The sequence below is a fragment of the Falco peregrinus genome, chromosome 2 (genome assembly GCF_023634155.1).
Source record: "Falco peregrinus isolate bFalPer1 chromosome 2, bFalPer1.pri, whole genome shotgun sequence".
Classification (NCBI taxonomy): Eukaryota; Metazoa; Chordata; class Aves; order Falconiformes; family Falconidae; genus Falco; species Falco peregrinus.
The window spans coordinates 51397250-51415424 of NC_073722.1; the positions used below are offsets into that span (position 1 = coordinate 51397250).

Sequence of the window (18175 nt, forward strand, 5' to 3'; positions counted from 1 at the left end):
TTCTTAAATTCTATAGAAATTGACATAGAATATAAAGGCAAACATTTGTTTTTAGCTATTCTGGCACAGGAACTATGAAAAATTTGGCAGAAAATTGCTTTATCTTGTTTCAAGTCCAGTAACACAGACAGTCATTGCAATAGAATTAATAAGATAATATTTTGCCTGACAGATTTGGCAGATATTGGGCTCAGAAATTAAATTGGTTTTCTCAAGCCCTTTCTTATTAGTCAAAAGAAAATGAATATGAATGTTGCTTTGCCAAAAGTCAATAGTTAATAGACAATAGTTTCCCTTTCAACCTTCTAATTTATTTGACAGTTCTGATACAACCAGGGCTTTTTTTGTATACTTACAATACTCAGAAAGGCTTTTGCAATTCATTAAGGCTTAAATGATCATAGGTAGTAAATACCCACTGACAGGTTTTGTCTCAGCTCTGTGATATACAGTGCAGCTGGCCTACTTTAAAAGATTGCAAGGCTGAGGACAAAGCATGAATTGGATGCTCTTTTTCATATTTCTTTCCTGTTCACTAGCTTGTGCCTAATACTCCTCAGTTACAAGAAGCTTTCTATTTTCCTAGGTTTAATATCTAATAATATTGTAATCTCTTTTCCTTGGAGCTTGAGTTCCTGGAGCAAAAATTAATTAAAGGGAAGGACATTTATTGCCCTCAGCATTATAAGGAAAGACCTTGAAGGTGTTTATGTCAGTTGCTCAAAATTCCAAGAAAATTAAGACATTAAAAATACTTCATCTTAAAAAAAAAAAAAAAAAGCAAAGCACACACCCACCCACCTCTACCCCCCATCTTATGGCTTTTGAAATGTAACTTCTGTGTTAGTGTGCTTGTGCTGGTAAAATGCTTTACCCTGGCATGGTAGAGAAAAAGAGTAACAAGGGAGTGATGGACTGCATGACAAATAGAATGAGCTCCTTCAGAAGCTCCTGTGGCTCTGGGGTTGCTGAAGACAGTGGTGCATAGAACTGTTCTATCTCATCTTTCCCCAGTCAGTTTCTTCCCATTTCTGTATGTTACTGCCTTATATAGTAACTTACACTGTCCTGAAATTGTAAGATAGACACAGTTACTGATATCTGCATTTCTGCATTATCCTCAAATCATCCTTCCATTTCTACTTCTTTCAGTTTTTTAAACCTTTGAGACTCAGTATTTGTTGTTGTTGCTTGTTGTGTGTATCTATCTGTCTACATAAACAAACCCATTATCATATATATTTACACAAACCCACTTCTTTTCCCCCTCTTCATTAAGAGCACACCTAAAGAAGAAGCTGAACTAAGGTTCTGCCAGCTAACAAGAGAATATCAAGCTTTGCAAAGAGCATATGCATTGCTTCAAGAACAAGTTGGTGGAACACTGGATGCAGAGAGAGAAGCAAGGGTAATTTTTTAACTGAAATGCCTTTTAACTCTGAAATCATTGAAAAAGTTGAAATAACTTGGAATAGCAGGAGGTATATTTGCAGGTCAGTGAAATGCAAAGCACGATGTTTTTGAGGATTAGAGGATATTAACAGTAAGGTGACGATTCAGCTTCATCTGGTGGGATCAGAACAAAGATCTCATACTTTAATCTAGCATGCATAATATATTAAAGATTTTGGTAGTAAGAGTGTTATTGAGAATGAGATCCCAATTGAACTTGCAATTTGGATAGCAATATAATGGATTTAAAAGAATTGGAGAATAGGTTTTTGTTAGTACTTAGGTACTTTTATCATATGAGTATATTAAAAATCTGACCCAAATCTGACAAGGGAAGTTTTTCTTCAAATGTTTTGTAGAATATGTGAAATCATAATTTCTTCTTAAAAAAATTATCAGTTTGAGAGTATTCTTACACTAAAAAGCACATAGCTAACTGTTGTTCCTATTAAATGTCAGGATGTGTCATTGTTTGCTCTCTCTGAAATAAATGGGTTTTTTTATCCTCTCAGCAATCTCTGTACTATAGGTAGTTGATGTGTGACAGAGTATGTGTTCTGGTTTGATTTACCTTTCTGCCACCACTAAACCATTTAGTGCAGAGATGAGGTTAGCAGAAGTCACGCTAACATCTTCCATTCTGTTTTTTCCAAAATGGGGAGGTGAGAAATCACTTCAAAATGAATTGGTGAGCTCTGACTCAGTCTGCAGATCTATTCACTGTACAGCAGTGACATCAAATAGAACTGAGTTAACTAGACACTAAAATTCTTCTACTTTATCACATCTCCTTGCAGATAGGGGCATGTCTAGAAATGTAGCATATTTCCAAGTGCTCCTCTGACTGAATAACTATTATGATCGATGACCAGAGAGCATGTAACATCCAAAAGGGTAAGCAATAGCCATAGGGCTTGAAACTTCATCATCTTCACCCCATGTCCTTCATTGTGCATCAAGTACAGCTTGAACCTGCAGACTGCTGACTACTGAGAGAGTTGACTGATGTAATTGTGAGGCCATTCTCAATTATCTTTGGAGCATCATGGCAATTGTGGGAGGTTCCTGAGGACTGTAAGAAAGCAAATGTTACTTGTCTTCAAGAAGGGCAAGGAGGAGGATCTGGGGAACTGAAGGCTGGTCATTCTCACCTCCATCCCTAGGAAAGGGATAGAGCAAATAATCATGGAAACTGTTTCCAAATTCCTGAAAGACAAGAAGGTGACTGGGTGTTATCAGTGTAGTTTTACAAAAGGGAAATCATGCTTAACCAGCTTGATAGCCTTCTGTGATGAGGGGACTAGCTTGGCAGGTGAGTTGAGAGCAGTGGATGTTGTTTATCTTGACTTCATTGACACTCTCCCTAATAAGATTATCTTAGGCAAACTGATAAAGTACAGACTAGACAAAGGGATACTAAGGTAGAGTGAAAATTGGCTGAAATATCTTAAAGGGTGGCAGGAAGTTCAGCTGGAGGTATCATCAGTGGCTGCATTAGGAAGAAGGTCCCCAGCAGACCAATGGAAGGTGATCCTTCCTCTCTACTCGGCATTGATGAGGCCACATCTGGAGTGCTGGGTGGTTGTGGTTTAGCCCCAGCTGTTGACTAAACCCCACACAGCTGCTCACTCATTCCGCCTGACAGGATGGGGAAGAGAATCAGAAGGATAAAAGTGAGAAAACTTGTGAGTTGAGATAAAGACAGTTTAACAGGTAAAGCAAAAGGCATGTGCACAAGCAAAGCAAAACAATGGATTCACTGATTACTTGCCATCAGCAGGCAGGTGTTCAGCCATCTCCAGGAGAGCAGGGCTCCATCACAGGTAATGGTCACTTGGGACACCATAACTCTGAATGCCCCCCCTTTCTCCTCCTCCTTCCCCCAGCTTTATATGCTGAGCATGATGTCCCATGGTATGGGATATCCCTTTGGTCAGGTGGGGCCAGATGTCCTGGCTGAGTCCTCAAACCTCCATGTGCCCCCCAGCCCACTCACTGGTGGGTGGGGTGAGGAGCAGAAATGTCCCTGGCTCTGTGTAGAGCACAACATCCCTGTGTTATCAACCCTGTTTCCTCCAGAAATCCAAAACAGCCCCATACGAGCTACTGTGAAGAAAATTAACTCTACCCTAGCCAAAACCAGCACATGGGTTCATCTCTGGGCAAGTATTAGAAAAACACAGACATACGGGACAGAATGCAGTGAAGGGCCACAATGATTAAGGGCTTGGAGAACGTGATACACAAGGAGAGGCTTTGAGCTGGGCATGTTCAGCCTGGATAAGAGAAAGCTCGGGGATATCTTACCAGTTTGTGTAAATGCCTGATGGAGGGAGTAGAGAAGACGGAACCAGACTTCTCAGTGGGATCCAGTGAAAGGACAAGATACAACAGTCACAAATTCAAATACAATACTATTTAAGCATAGAAAAAACCCGTCTTACTCTGAAGGCAGTCAAACATTGAAGCAGGTTTCCCAGAGATGCTGTGGAATGTTCGTCCCTTGAGATATTCAGAACCCCACTGGACAAGGTCTTAAGCAGCCTTATCTAGGTGCCTTCCCGCTTTGACCATGGAAGTTGGAAAGGTGATGCCTTCCAGCCTCAGTGAGACTGTGATTCTAAAAAGTGTTTAGGCGTTAAAAAACCCCTAACCTACTTACCCCCCAAAAATACCTCCTGTACCCCAGAAATGGAGAAACATGTTAAATATTAAATATTGTGAACTATTGCATATTACTGCCTTGCTACATGCGCCCTTCGTTGTATTGTGCCACCGCAACATGTTGTTAATAATACAGAAAGACAAAGATTTTAATGTGGTTTAAAAAGTACTGATGGGGATGGACTCAATTTATCCCAGAGGTAGGAGCTGCCATTAGTTTAATGGTTCCACTACTTGAACAATAAATAAAATATTCACAAAATTCTATATTGCTAGTTTGATGATGGTTATTAGGCTTACATGTGTGCTGTTTCATCCATGCCATTTTCTCTGACAAGCATTATAAAATCCACTTACTGAATATTCTCAGGTATAGAAACAGTGTGCTTGTGAGAGCAGTTCTGTGTGTTCAAAAGCAAAGCTTTCCAGATAACAGTTACAGAAGAATGTAGACTGCTTGACATTATTTGGAGTTATTTACAGCTAAAAATGTTAGTCCTTGACCGTCAGAACGAGTATCTAGAAGATTCAGGGTTTACTTTAATATGTGTCGAGTTTTGTTATGTGTTTTTTCAAGGTTCTTTGAAGTGACTCTCAATCAACATTAACTTTTTTCTCCCTGTGAAATACAGTTCTTATAGTACTAGAACTATTGCTTTATGGCTTCATTTGTTAGAGTTTTCAGCATCTTACAAAAGCCTAGTCACATTTGGCACTCTTTTTTTAAGTAGGACGCTTAGCCAGGGAAAGCAACAAGGACTTTGGAGATCACTTCTGAAGCTACAGTTGGGGCGAGGGGGTGTAATTACATCTACCATTAAAGGAAGATTTCGGAGGCCCTTGTGTCTGTCAGTCATGAGAGACCATTATATATTTCCTTTGCCTTCATGGAAAAGGAGACCCTGGTATTTTTGTAACAGCTTTTTTAAATTTTATTTTGCAGCTATTTGCAGACTTTCCCTTTAGTACACTTTGTAATTGTAGCTCTTTGTTTTCAATGGTGTTGTGATCTCTTTTGTCACATCCACGCAAATCCATCTTTTGAATGAGTCAGAAGGTAGCTTTTTGCATGGCTAGTTTTGTAGGGCCCGGTGTTCTGATGGGATGAACATTTCCTATTACTTTTAGATGAGGCTTAAGGTAAACAACACGGACCCAAAGATGCAAACACGCAGAAGGAAATCCCTGTAGGAATTTTTAAACTGTTTGGGTGAAAGGGTACCTGAAGTATGGTGGGAAAAGTACTGGTAGTAGCCCAAGGAACCTCAGTGGCTGAAGGTCTCCAGAGATATCCTTTGGTTTACATCCTTTTTTTTTGGTACCTGGTACGATTCAGTCCCTTTTAGTGCATCACTGGACTCAGGGGGTAATACCTACTGTAGTGCAATAGTGTAATAATCACACAGAATGAGAAAAACTGACTCCCCTATGTGTTTTATGGGATTTGTAAATTATTGTGGGTGAATATATTTTATTTACCTGTAGGCCTTTTTCAGGGCTTATTGCAATTCTCCTTCTTTCTTGCCCCTTTTTTCCCAATTACCTTGAATTATTAAAGCTTATGAATAGCTTCTTAGAACTCTTTCAGTTCCTAACTTCCACCCCACCCCACCCCAGCCCCCAAGGAAAAGCTTTGTCATTAAATATGTGATGATAAAAAAAGCATTAAAAACTGACTGGGCAGCCCGTAAATGGGTAGAAAGTATGTTTACTTTGATTCATCATGCAGTTATATTTACCTGTCTACCTGGATGTGCATGCTTTTTGAAACTTTTTTTTTCCTCCAGACTCGTGAACAACTACAAGCTGATCTTCTCAGGTGTCAGGCAAAAATTGAGGACCTGGAGAAAGCTCTAATCGAGAAAGGACAGGTAAACGGCTCTCTTAATGTCCTCCACCACATCATTTTCTCCCTTGCATGCAGTGGTGCCCTTGCCATCTTCATTGCTTGCTGGTGTCTAAGTGTGACAAATATGGCTTAATTGCTACTCCAGCAATAGGTTACTTAAATAAAGGAAAGTATTATATAGGCTAAGAAAATGCCATTAAAGATTAATTTTCTAACACATAATAGCATAACGCTGAAATCACCGCATGTACATGCATTGTAAATTTTGTTCCTGTTGTCATTGGGTGAAGGCCTTTTTCCTGTTTTCCATTTTTTATTTGCTATAAATTCCAATAAAATAAATATTCTATATTTGTACTGGAGAATATTTTTGGTGTGTAGCATAGAAAATTATTTTTTTAAAAAAATCACTTCCACACACACCTCAGCTAGAGAAATGAACCACCAAGTATGTCTGGTTACTGGAAGCCACTTGCAGTGTCACTGTCCTAGGCGTAAATTCTTAGAGGGCCCAACTGCTTTCAAATTCCCATACCATCACACAGATCAAAATTAGGCTTCATGCTGCACTGTATCTTGTAATTACTTGACGAAGATGTGGCTACTGATGCATATTTAATAATGACCAGGATCTTCAGGAAGGCTGATTAAGAGTTATGAGAGTGCATTTCGAAAATGTTCAGGTGCTTCACTGCTAGAACACGCTGAGAAAATTGGGAAGATATAATTTTATGCTTTGTTGTTTGAAATAACAATTTTAAGATTGCAGGTAGTGTATGTAATATAAAATATTGCTATCTGTAGATATAAATTTCAAAGACTAATGATCGAATAAAAACAACCTACAAATAATGCCAAGTTAATGATATTACTATTTTTATTATTCTTTGTAAGAAAGAATTCTGTACGATTCTGTATAAATACAAAGGTTTGGGGACAATATTAAAATTAAGGTTTAAAATTGTTTATGCTAGATTCCACAAACTGCAATTTGCTTAGTAAATTCCATGTAAATAAAATCTTACTAAAAATAGACTGTTATCAATCTAAAAATGGTGGGTCACCGAGCTTTTGGAAGAATAAATGAAACTGAAGACTTCTCAAGGATCTACTGCTGACATTTTAGTGTGTTGATGATAAAGGTGTTGTGGGCGAATTGCTGTGTAATTGAAAACATAAAATAGTTGTCTATTACAGTGTAAAATTTAAGTACTGTGCTGGTAAATAAGATAAGTGAAGGTGGATACCTATGTAAGAAATGACTTCTGTGATTTTTGCTTCCAGAATGGTATATCAAAAAGGTATGCCTGGAACTTAGAATTTAATTAGTTATTACTTTATGAGATTCATAACCACATTTTCCACCTTGTATCTCTTACTAATCCTGAGAAGGCCAACAGGGGCGTGCCAGTGAGCAGTACGATACTGTCTCTAGTGGGCTAGTTTGTGTGCTGAGAATTAGCTTTCCACAGAAGTGGGCAGAGTATCTCCCTGGGAGCTCTAGCACCTGCTTGGTTCTCCTGACCTGTTAGTATTTACATTCAACAAAATAAATGGTTGTGATGATAAACTCATTTCTTTGTGCACTATGTGATTTATTTTTTTATTATTATTACTTGTCATTTAGGTGGTCATGGTAGTGATGGTGATTGAATAATACTTCTGAAATGTTCATTTGGGGAACCGGTCCCTAAAGTGCTTTTGAAAGGGAAACAATGAATCAAAAGATCCTAGCATATTATCCCAGGATTTTTCAGTTGTCCTTTACAGCTTTAGGAAACAGAAGCACCAAAGACCTTTGCAATTCTCCTGAAGTCAAATTCAGAGCAGGAGATTAGAATCTTATTGTTAAAAAAATATTTGAAGTTTGGCTTATAACAATTTATGTCGAATCTCAAAGTAAGTGCCAATGGCTCTTTTAAGAGAATTAATCTCTCATGAGATTGATCTGTCAGAATTCCCCTAGATGTAAAATAAAACTAATAATCCATTTCTGCAAGGTACATTGAGGTGCATGCATAAAAAACTTTATATTAATGGAATACATTCTTATAAGATATTGATGGGGTAAATAATAAATCTGAACATATTGGAGTATATAATGTGCCAGATGGATTGTGAGCTCAGCTTTCCCAGTGACCTGGTGTGTACATAAATATAATTCTACTGGAGTTAAGGTTTTCTCAGAAAGTAAGGTTGAACTTCATGAAGAAAGACACAGAAGTTAATTATCAATAGGGCAAATCAATCTTTTTCTTCTACTTGTTTAAACTGGAGTAGTTGAACCTCCTGGTCTGATGTAACCTTTGAACCTGCCTTTCACTGTATGCATGCATTGGAATATTCACCCTACATCTGTGCGTGCAAGCCTGTTCGTTCCTTGACCTTAGTAAAATGCTAGTTAAATGTTAAACTAGACATGGAATTTTATTCTCAACATTTCTTTTACTTGTTTCAAAAGTTCTTGTCAAATTTCATGCCTTTTCAGTACTCATTTTATTATATTATTCTTAGTATGATACTTATCATAACCCTGAAGAGCTTGTTTACTGCATGAAAGTTGAAATGTACTTGCACATTCTTGTATATGAGTGGGAAAAGGAGAAAGAACAGTAGAATATGAAACTGTAGTGGACAGTAGACAGAAAAATTAACTTTTTAGTGTTTTTGAAGAATGCCAATTGGAGTAAATGTTATAATGATTTAGATTCTTTTGGTTGATATTTCAAAGCTAGTTAATGGACTGGGATAGCCAGATTTTATTAATTTCTCATGCAGCATCAATGTGCAAATACCTTGCTGACAAAGGAAGTATCAGCCTTAATACTTTAGTAAAGATATCTAGATTTTAAATAGATGTGGTCCTTTTTACCTAGAAAATAATCTGATCTAGAGTTAGTATGGCATGTTAAATGTTGGTATTATTAAACATATTAGAGCAGTATGATCTAGGTTATGTAAAAAACTCTTCTCTGTAGGGAGAACAAAGTGAATTTGGCAGTTATAATCCATTAAATCTGAATGCCTAGCTATGGCTAGTGGTGAGGTTTTGTAGCTTGGGTCTTTAAAGGGACATTTGATGAGGCCTTTTGAAGCCATGGAGAAACCTAAAAGGAAAGATCGGCTTTGGAACAAGTGGTCAAATGGAAATACAGTTTTCAAATGGAGTATAGAATATCTTATATCACTTCACTTCCACCACAGCTTTGAATTCCATATCACAAACACTGTGTATGAGCCTGATTCTCACACTTTTAGCAGAGGGCAATTAACTGCATACCATTGAAGCTTATTTTCAGTCATTAGGGGTAATAAAATGTTTTTCTTCCCTTCCCATTCTCTATTGGGATTTGCATTACGCCACTCAAAATGGGTTGATTTTGCAAGAAAGTTACCAACTCTTTGCAATGGAAAGAAATAGTTTTGAGTTAAGCTGAGTAAATAAATGTTTTTTAAATGCTATGAAATATCATACAACTGTGTTCACCCACAATTGCTCTATGTAATGATTTTAAAAGATATGCTTAGCTGGAACATACTAGGAAACGAAAGTAAAAGAAGACTTATAGGACTCAAATAAGTCTTCAGCTTCAGGAAAAGAAGGGAACTTTTATTTTCTCTGTAGTATAAAATGCTGTTTATCCTTGAAATACCTAAATAGCTTTATTTTTTGATGTGTGACCACTTTTATGCTTGAATGTACAATGATGTTTGAAATCTTCTAGTTATTGTGGTCATTTGTAAGTCTTGCTTAACAAAATATATATAATCTTAATTTTTTTAATCCTCTTCTTCCTCATAGGATTCAAAATGGGTAGAAGAAAAGCAGCTGTTAATCAGAACAAATCAGGAATTGCTAGAGAAGGTATGTGTTCATAGTCTGGAATATTTTCACAATTGCTTCCCTTTATCATAAAAGAAATGGTAAAAGGAAATGGGTGTACTAAGTACTGGAACATCAACATGAAAATTGCTTACTTATTTCTCTTCAGAAACAGAAATTTGGATAAAAAAGTCTAATTAAAGTACCAATATGCTTTTGTACTCTTTGGAAATGGAAGCTTCTCTTTATTGTGGAATTACAAATTGTATAGCGAACAGTAGATCCCAAGCTAGCTGATGTTTCCAGTGTCCAACAAAATACAATCTATAGTATTAAGCATAATGTGGAATCTTGTATTTTGCCAAACAGTTACACAAAGATTATTATTGTCCTGAGCACTAATAAAAGTGCCTGCTCCCTTCAGCCTTCCATTTTTTAAGTTTTTCCACATGTTAAGTAATACTGATTGATTTAAGACTATCATTTTCTGTCCGAGATACTAAGAGATAAACATCCTCATTGTTTTTCATCAATATTGGTGGGAAAGTTAGCGAGTACTTAGGAAGTCAAAGGATTATATTTGTTAATTAGTAGGTCTATATTAATATAATAGGAGTGAGATAACCAAAGAAAAATTCATGACTAAAAGTAGCTACAGTTGGACTTAATTTATTCAGACACTTACATGGGTATTATAAGCATTATAGTATGTTATGCCAGACATTACATTTCTGTTTAGTTTTATACAAATAAAAAGGTCACCCAGTTAAGTTAGACAGTAGACCAAAGCTATTAGTTGGCATAATGAATAGTCAATTTTGAACTTCTATTTTGTCATTGTTAGCACTCCAAAGCGCAAATCTGGAAAATTAAAAAGTAGGTATTAAACCCCCTCCATTACTGTCTTTCGTATGCTGTAAAGAGTAGATGTCCAGTTACACAAAGACAATGAGAACAGTCTACCCAAATGTTAATGTAATCCATTTTCATTCACTTGATTTCAAAAGAAAACTTGTATTGCTTAACTTATTTCGATATAATATTCATACCACTTTTCATACTACTTCCAGATAACTGTTCTAAGAGAACTTTGACCATTTTCTGCTGGCAGTTCTCACAAATACTTTCTGATGTGATGTTCCTTCTTTATCTCCAAGACACAGCCCAACATCTAATGAGAAACTGAAATAATTAGCAGTTTTGTCTAAACTCCTGGCCCGTAACTCTGTACAGTATTTTCCTTTGCTTATGGGGTGTTATGATGCTGTGTTTGTCTCATAGATTTACAGAATGGAACAAGAAGAGCATCAGCTGAAGAATGAAATGCAAGATGCAAAAGACCAGAACGAGCTGTTAGAATTCAGAGTGCTAGAGCTTGAAGTAAGAGATTCTCTCTGTTGCAAACTCTCAAATGGAGCAGAAATTATGTTTGAACCCAAGCTGAAATTCCTGTAAAGATTACTGATGTCTGGTGCATGTTTAAGGGAAGTCACTTAGGTATCTATTTTTTAAATGTTGTATCTTGGGATAATGAAATTGATGCCGCTGCCTTAATATGTTTTGGAGAGAGTGCTCACTAATGTTTATAAAGATGTAATATAGCTAATATATATTGCATATAGTTTGTTTTTCATCTAATAAAATATTTTGTTTTGCAATATTTTGCCTTTTTTATTTGTTTCATTTCCATAACTGCTCCTTTCCTGCATGTAAAATCACTTGGTATGTATACTACAGCCTTGGTTGGCATTGTTTAAATTAACACACCTTCTCACATCTTGCATGCAGCGATCTGACTAAAGATCTGACACATCCATCACATCAATGTATAATTGCTTTTAATTACATTTGTTTAAGCTTGATGATGTTAATATGAAGTAAAATTATCTTAAAAGAACACATTTTGATAGCACCTTTGAAAGAATTTCTCTTACCTGAAATCCATTTTCTGATGGTATAAATGGTCATGTACTGGAAATAATTGGCCTCAGTCAATGAAAAAAGGGAAACAAAAACCCTCTGAGAATGTCAAAGTTGAAGTGGTGAAGCACAAGTAAAACTTCTGTACATGAAAGCAGTATGTTGCCCTATACTTTGCATTAACGAAGTAACAGATAAATTATTTGTTAATTACAATTTGAACATGTAGCCTGTATCACAGGAGAAAGCAATGGTTCTCATCACCTCGTAAGTGGGGCCCGTGTCAAATTTAGTAATGCTAAACTAGTTGTGTGCGATGCACTGTTGTCACACAGTTGTATTGCCTGATAACACATTGTTCATTTTTAAAGATCAGCATTCTTAACACCATTTAGAATAAACTCTCCAAGAAACCTGTCATTGTCACTCCTCCATAATTTTCATCACCCAGCACGTTTCACCAAAAATCTTGGCATGTGTAACTTCTCTGATAAAGACAGAAAGGTCGTGTCTTCCTGTTATGTGAACATTCTGCTTTTTGCTGTTGACATTTCTTAATCTTTGTTTTAATCCTTTATCAACCATATATTTTGATGTCATAGCCCATTATATTCAAAATTATTAACTTAGTTTAGTAGAATTTCAGTAAATGTTCAGGAAAATAAACATGCCTTTTAATATACATCTTTTTATTTTATTAAGCAACTGTAAAGTAAAATACCAAACAATTTATCATTTGGATTGGCAGTTACACTAGAAACTGCTTCCTAATGTATAAGTGTTCTTAGAAGTAAAATAATCCAAAAAGTTTTCTTAGGAAACAAAAAAAAAAATGCTTCATGAATGTATTTTTCACATGGAAGAATCACATGAAAAATAGCTCAGTGTGATGTGTCGAGTTGTGTCATGTGCCAAATTTTTAAGGATTTGTTTCACAGAATAACAATTCAAGCATTTTTGCATGATTGTAAGAAAAGTGTTTTGTTTTCTTCCCTTAATAGGCAAACATCTAGTCACAAATGTGATGGACAAAGTGAGTGCTTTAGTAAAGTCAGGAATGCTTCTGGTAGTCAGGACAGTATTTTTTGAGAGTGATTGATTACATTCTTTTGGATGAAAATGAGGCCAGAGTAGAAAAGAACCATTTATCATTTAATGCAAGCAAATTGATGTGAATTTAATGCAATAGCAAGCCTCTGGTTTCGGGTTAAAACACCTAGGTCATTTAAACCCATTTCAAAATTACACTGTTAATGCAAATATTTTTAAAAACTGATCCTATGAAGGGGCAAAAATGTATAGGGTATGGAGACTTTTTTTCCCACCTATAGTTTCAAATTAGGTTTAAGCTAGTTAATGAACAAGGGTTGCCATGCTTTCTAACTTGCTTAAGTGAATGGATGCAGCCCGCTTGCCATATCAACTAAAGCACCTAAATTCGTGTTTTAGAAGATGGGCCCATGCATGGTTTGTCATAGGAGCAAAAATGTTTGCAGTAGCTCACTCTCATTGTACTGTCAGAAAGTGAAGCTCTTCTTGCAGTGCTACCTCTTGTAATATGAAGAGGAAAGCTGATTTTCCTCACTTGTGTTCCCGTAGCCAAAGAGAATTCAGAGTAAGACCCAGTGCCTGGGTTGCCCAGAGCCTTCAATCCAGTCATTTTCACAAGCATGTTAAAATTTGACTTAAATAAAATAGCTTATTTATTGTTTCTCTGTATTTCTGCCTTCTGAAGAAATAATAGGTTGGATTTTGAAGAAACACATGAAAGTCAAATAGATGACCTGGATAAGTTTTAGAAATACTATAGTTTTAGATAAGTGGGAATTTAACATTTTTAGTTTTGACGAAAGGATATCATAAGTGTAGCTAGTGTTGCCTTTCAACATGTTCAGACATCCTAGGTTGTGCAGTGAGCAGGACTGGGGGTTTTACATGCTCTAATACAAAGGTTAACTGCAGAGTAAACGAGGAGCAGATGCACAGCCTTAGTTTTATTGAGAAAATCTTCAGGGATAATACTATTCCATGGTAGAGTTTGAATTGTTTTCTGCAGTTTCTTCTTCCTAAACTGTTCTTTGTTCCATGAAAGAAAGCAATAGTTAAATCAACATAAACCTACAGAGTATTTTAGGGCTCCACTCAGTTACTTGGCTGGCATGCCAGGGCTCCTCCATCTGAGTGCCAGTTAACTTTGCAGAAACCGTATGTGCATGGAATCAATGGCAACTAAAACCATTTTTGTGCTTAGTTAAAGCCAAAATCCTTCAAATACAGTGAAAGTAAGAGGAAATACCATATATTTGGAACACAAATAGGAACCTGTTTTTTTTTTAATGTACGAGTATGTTTTGTAAAGGTGGGAAATAAATGTTTGCATATAATCACGCGTGTTGTTTTTAAACAAAATCTTTCCTCAGGAGAGAGAACGAAGGTCGCCGGCATTTAATCTTCACATAACCACCTTTCCTGAAAACAATGGAAGTGCACTTCAACTGTTCTGTCAACAGGAAGGAATAAAGGTATATGTAGAGCATTAGTAACAGTTGGATGGCCAGGAACCTTTTCAGAACGACCAACCCGATAACCAAACAAGTGGTTTGCCATTTACCAGGGAAGAAAATCTGAAAAAGTACAGTAAGAAAAGGTATTGCTAACTGGGGAAAGGGCTTCATAAGCATATGATCTGGTAGTCTGTCAGGAGTTCATCAAAGAAAATGAAGGCTGGTCAATCAAGGTAATTTGCGTTTAGGGAACTTCTGTAAAAACATACATTGCAGAGAAGAATGTGGATGTTGATGTGATTCATTGTCAGGCATGCTACAATGCTTCATTCTTGGTATTAAATGTTTTCATTTAAGGTCAGAAGTATGATATTGACCTATTGTTTTACACCTAGTGTAGTGAAACACCTGTGTATTTCACTAGTTGAATTAATATGCTGAAGTTATTTGCCTAGGCTAGGGCCTTGAAGCATGAAGTGCCTGATCCAAAACTCATTCAAATAGGTGAGACTTTGTCATTGGAGATCAAGCATGCAATAAACATCAGGCTCTTACTTGGTTAGCTTCTGCTATGAGGAAGCAAGGATTACTCTTTTCACTTCTGTTCTGCCTTGAATGTCTAGCTGTACAAATGGATTTGCATACTGGTCCACTTAAGACCGAATTCAGGCTTCCTTTGTTAGTAAAGTTGCACGACAGGTGACGGTAACTTTTCTATGAGTAACTGAACTGGAATATCTCTATATGTGTTACACTATGGCACTCACTAGTAATTTATGCTTGTGTTTGTAATTGTGTTTACAAGTCCTCATATAGAAGGCTTGTTTCTGTTCGGTGCCTTAATAAGCAGAATACTATCTGTAGTGGAGATAAAATGAAATTGTAGGTTGCATATCGTTAGGGAGCTGAGTAGTTTAAAGGAAAAAAATTATAATTTGATTCTTACCTACAGGTTTGCTTGTGTAGTCATTTCCCAGACCACAGCAAGGGCCATCAGCTAGCCTATTACCTTTCACACAGAGCCTCCATGGGATGCCAGACCTGCTTTTTACCTTATCTGTTCTTTGAATTTGCATGCTGGCTCTAGCAGGTACAGCTTACCGCCATCTAGAATTCATATTGTTTTCCACCGTCTTCTGTTGCAATTCTGAAGAGGTGGTTTTGTCAATCTGCATTTCAGTTCACTTACCTGGAAGCATGGGCAGTCACCTAATTTCAGTCATACTGAAATTGCCCACTTTGTATATGTTTTGTGTGTCTTTCAAAATTGTTAGCCTTCAGTCACAAATTAGATTCTAGAATAATGCAAAATCTGATTTGGTTTCTAACTCTTACTTTATGCTTCCTCATGGAATTAAATGAATTAGAATGAGTATTTCTGGCTCAATAGGTGCAAGAACTTGCACACCTTACTGAATTCCATTCTTCACTAGTGTAACTGAGCAGCTAAAGACATTTCCATTCAATATTGTCAGTGCTGGTCATAACCAATAGTTTTGTTTTTAACACTGGTCCAAACACAAGTGTGTGTTAAGCTCCTCACGATTCCAAAATTAGTGATGTGCACTGTTTAATAGCTAATGTAACATTTGGAGACACTGCTGAAGTGTTTGGGAAGAGAGGGAGGGAAATTCTCAGGATAGACCAACTTGGACAGAACACATTATTCCTTTTTTAGAGCCAGGATGAACTAACCGGTAGATTCTCTCCCACATCTGTGTCTGGTCTTCAGGAAATCTTTCATTTCTTACTAAGCCTTGCTCACTGGAGTCTGTTGAGGTACAGTCATGAGCAATTATATTCTGGTGTAGCTATGTAATTTGCAAGCATAGCTAATTTAGCTTTAAAAAATTTTAAAGATTGATCACCCTGCCTACCAACATAATACAGCTGCACAACAGACAGATGCAAACCAGCATGTTACCTCCTGTAAGTAATGACAGTAGTGAGCCAGGGCACAGGTCTGTGAAATGTTGACTTAAGAAGGGCTGAATATGAGAAGCTGAGGTGCCAGCGTTTACCAAGGCTACCTTGCTTTTCGCATGGGTATTAAGCATTTCGGACTAAGATGAACGGGTCTTTGCCCACGCTCTCAAGCCTTCAAAGCTTCAAATAGTGTAGCTGCATATGAGCTGTCAATGGGAATGATCCCTGGTCCACACTAACTTGTTGACCATGTCCGGGTTAATTCAGGAGAATGCAATTAGTGCAGGTTAAACAATTCCATGAAGCTTTCCAACAACTTTTTTAAAGCAGAAAACAGAGTTCCAGGGCCTGGGGATGGACCTTGGCCCTTGGCACTGTGTAAAATACAAACATCATATGAACTTATTCCTCTCTCTTTTTCTTTTTCTTTTTCTTCTTTTCTTCTTCTTTTTTTTTTTTTTTTTTTTTTTTTTTGTATGAGAGGAGTGCTTTTCTTGATTTCAGTGTCTGGACCTTAGTAAGGATGGGTTGTTCTCTTCTTTTTGTGGATCTGGGGGCTGACTGGCAGAGGATCATGTCTTTCTGCTCACGAAGGTTGTGAGCTGATAGCATTTGGAATCCTAGTGATAGTGTTCAGCCCACCACGTATATTCCCTCCTAACATTGTAAGGCTGATTTGAAACTCCGTGCTTTTGTTTGACAAAGAAAATGAAACCCAAACCACTCAGCAAACCTTCTTAGCAATTATTTCATTCATGCTCTCTGTCCTTTTATCTTCTGTAGCTTGATGTACTTGATGCTGTGCTCCAAACAAACAGGGAAAACAGTCCTTTAAGCCTGTTTATCAGTTTTGATCTGTCATCTCCTGCATCAATGGGATGATAAATATGAATGGTTGAGGAACATTCTGCCCTTATACGCAGACATCCCGGTTGCTTGCTATAACCAAGAGTGACATTTGATTTGGCCTCTGAAAGTATCAGTGACACTTTTGTAATTGTGATGCAAAACTAAGGTTTCACTTGCTTACGTTTCAAGTCTCTTTGCATGCAGAAGTGAAGAGAGGGTACATAAAATGTAGCATATAAAAACTGTTTCTCGCCGACTTTATGAAAAATAAGTGTTGAACATCTTTTTCAGGATGTGAATATATCTGAACTTATGAAGAAGCTAGATATTCTTGGAGATAATGGGGTAACAAAGTTTTAATTTCAAATATGCCTCTAGTTTTATGGTTATTTTAAAGCACGGGGTTTGTTTGTTTTTTCCCCACAACAGAAAATAACATTCAAGAAAATGCACAGGGTGATTTTTATATGCCTATTTTTGCATGAGCAACATGAATGGTTAAGTATTACTTTTACAAACTTAAAAGAAAGTCTTCTGGGTAAAGTGATGCTATTGCAAAGTATTTTCTCAAGTATGCAAAGTATTTTCTCAAGATGAGATTTGATCTTGGCTGAATGACATGAGAAAAAGGCACTGTAGTAGGCAGAGGGAAAAGATACAAAACAGGGGAGAAAAATAAGGAAGTCAAAGTGAGACCTCTTGAGTAGTAACAATAGCATCTGACAGTGTGAAGGTTGCCTCTGCCAGGGGTAGATTTTCTGAGAGAAAGGGCAAGGATAACTAACTGGTTCACTTTCTTGCCCTGTATTGCCAAATACAGTATAAAATCTTGGTCATGCAGTTGGGGCAAAAACGTTGATGGAGTTAGGGTCAGTTTATAGGTAGCTTTAACAGTTTGAGGTCTCTATAATGCTAGCTTTAAGCTCTAGATTTGCCTTTTATGTTGAAAGTTCTGTGGAGGTTTCTGTGGTACTTTGTCTGCATTTGTTTTGTTAATAGGAAATCTAGCTCTGTAGTGCATGAGGGGGGGATTAACTTGCTGCAGGGCTATAGTCCAGTGAACAGGTATTTTTCTGGCTAGGAAGGAAAAAAAGACATTTCAAAATCTCTGACAGAAACCACTTAATTTTCACTGAATAATGAACTGTTGCAAAAGTGTTGTGGGGACTGGTGTACTAAAATAGAGTG

The 18175-nt window shown here is 36.9% G+C and overlaps 1 protein-coding gene across 4 annotated transcripts in view; it reads left to right on the plus strand.

Moving 5' to 3' along the window:
- Positions 1-18175, plus strand: part of JAKMIP1 (janus kinase and microtubule interacting protein 1) — a 249917-nt gene that overhangs the window by 113231 nt on the left and 118511 nt on the right. For all 4 annotated transcript variants that reach the window (XM_055797329.1, XM_055797330.1, XM_055797328.1 and 1 more), the window contains 6 exons: positions 1280-1408; positions 5904-5987; positions 9768-9830; positions 11070-11168; positions 14129-14230; positions 17279-17332. In XM_055797329.1, the coding sequence (XP_055653304.1) occupies positions 1280-1408; positions 5904-5987; positions 9768-9830; positions 11070-11168; positions 14129-14230; positions 17279-17332 (531 nt within the window). The remainder of the gene's footprint in view (positions 1-1279; positions 1409-5903; positions 5988-9767; positions 9831-11069; positions 11169-14128; positions 14231-17278; positions 17333-18175) is intronic.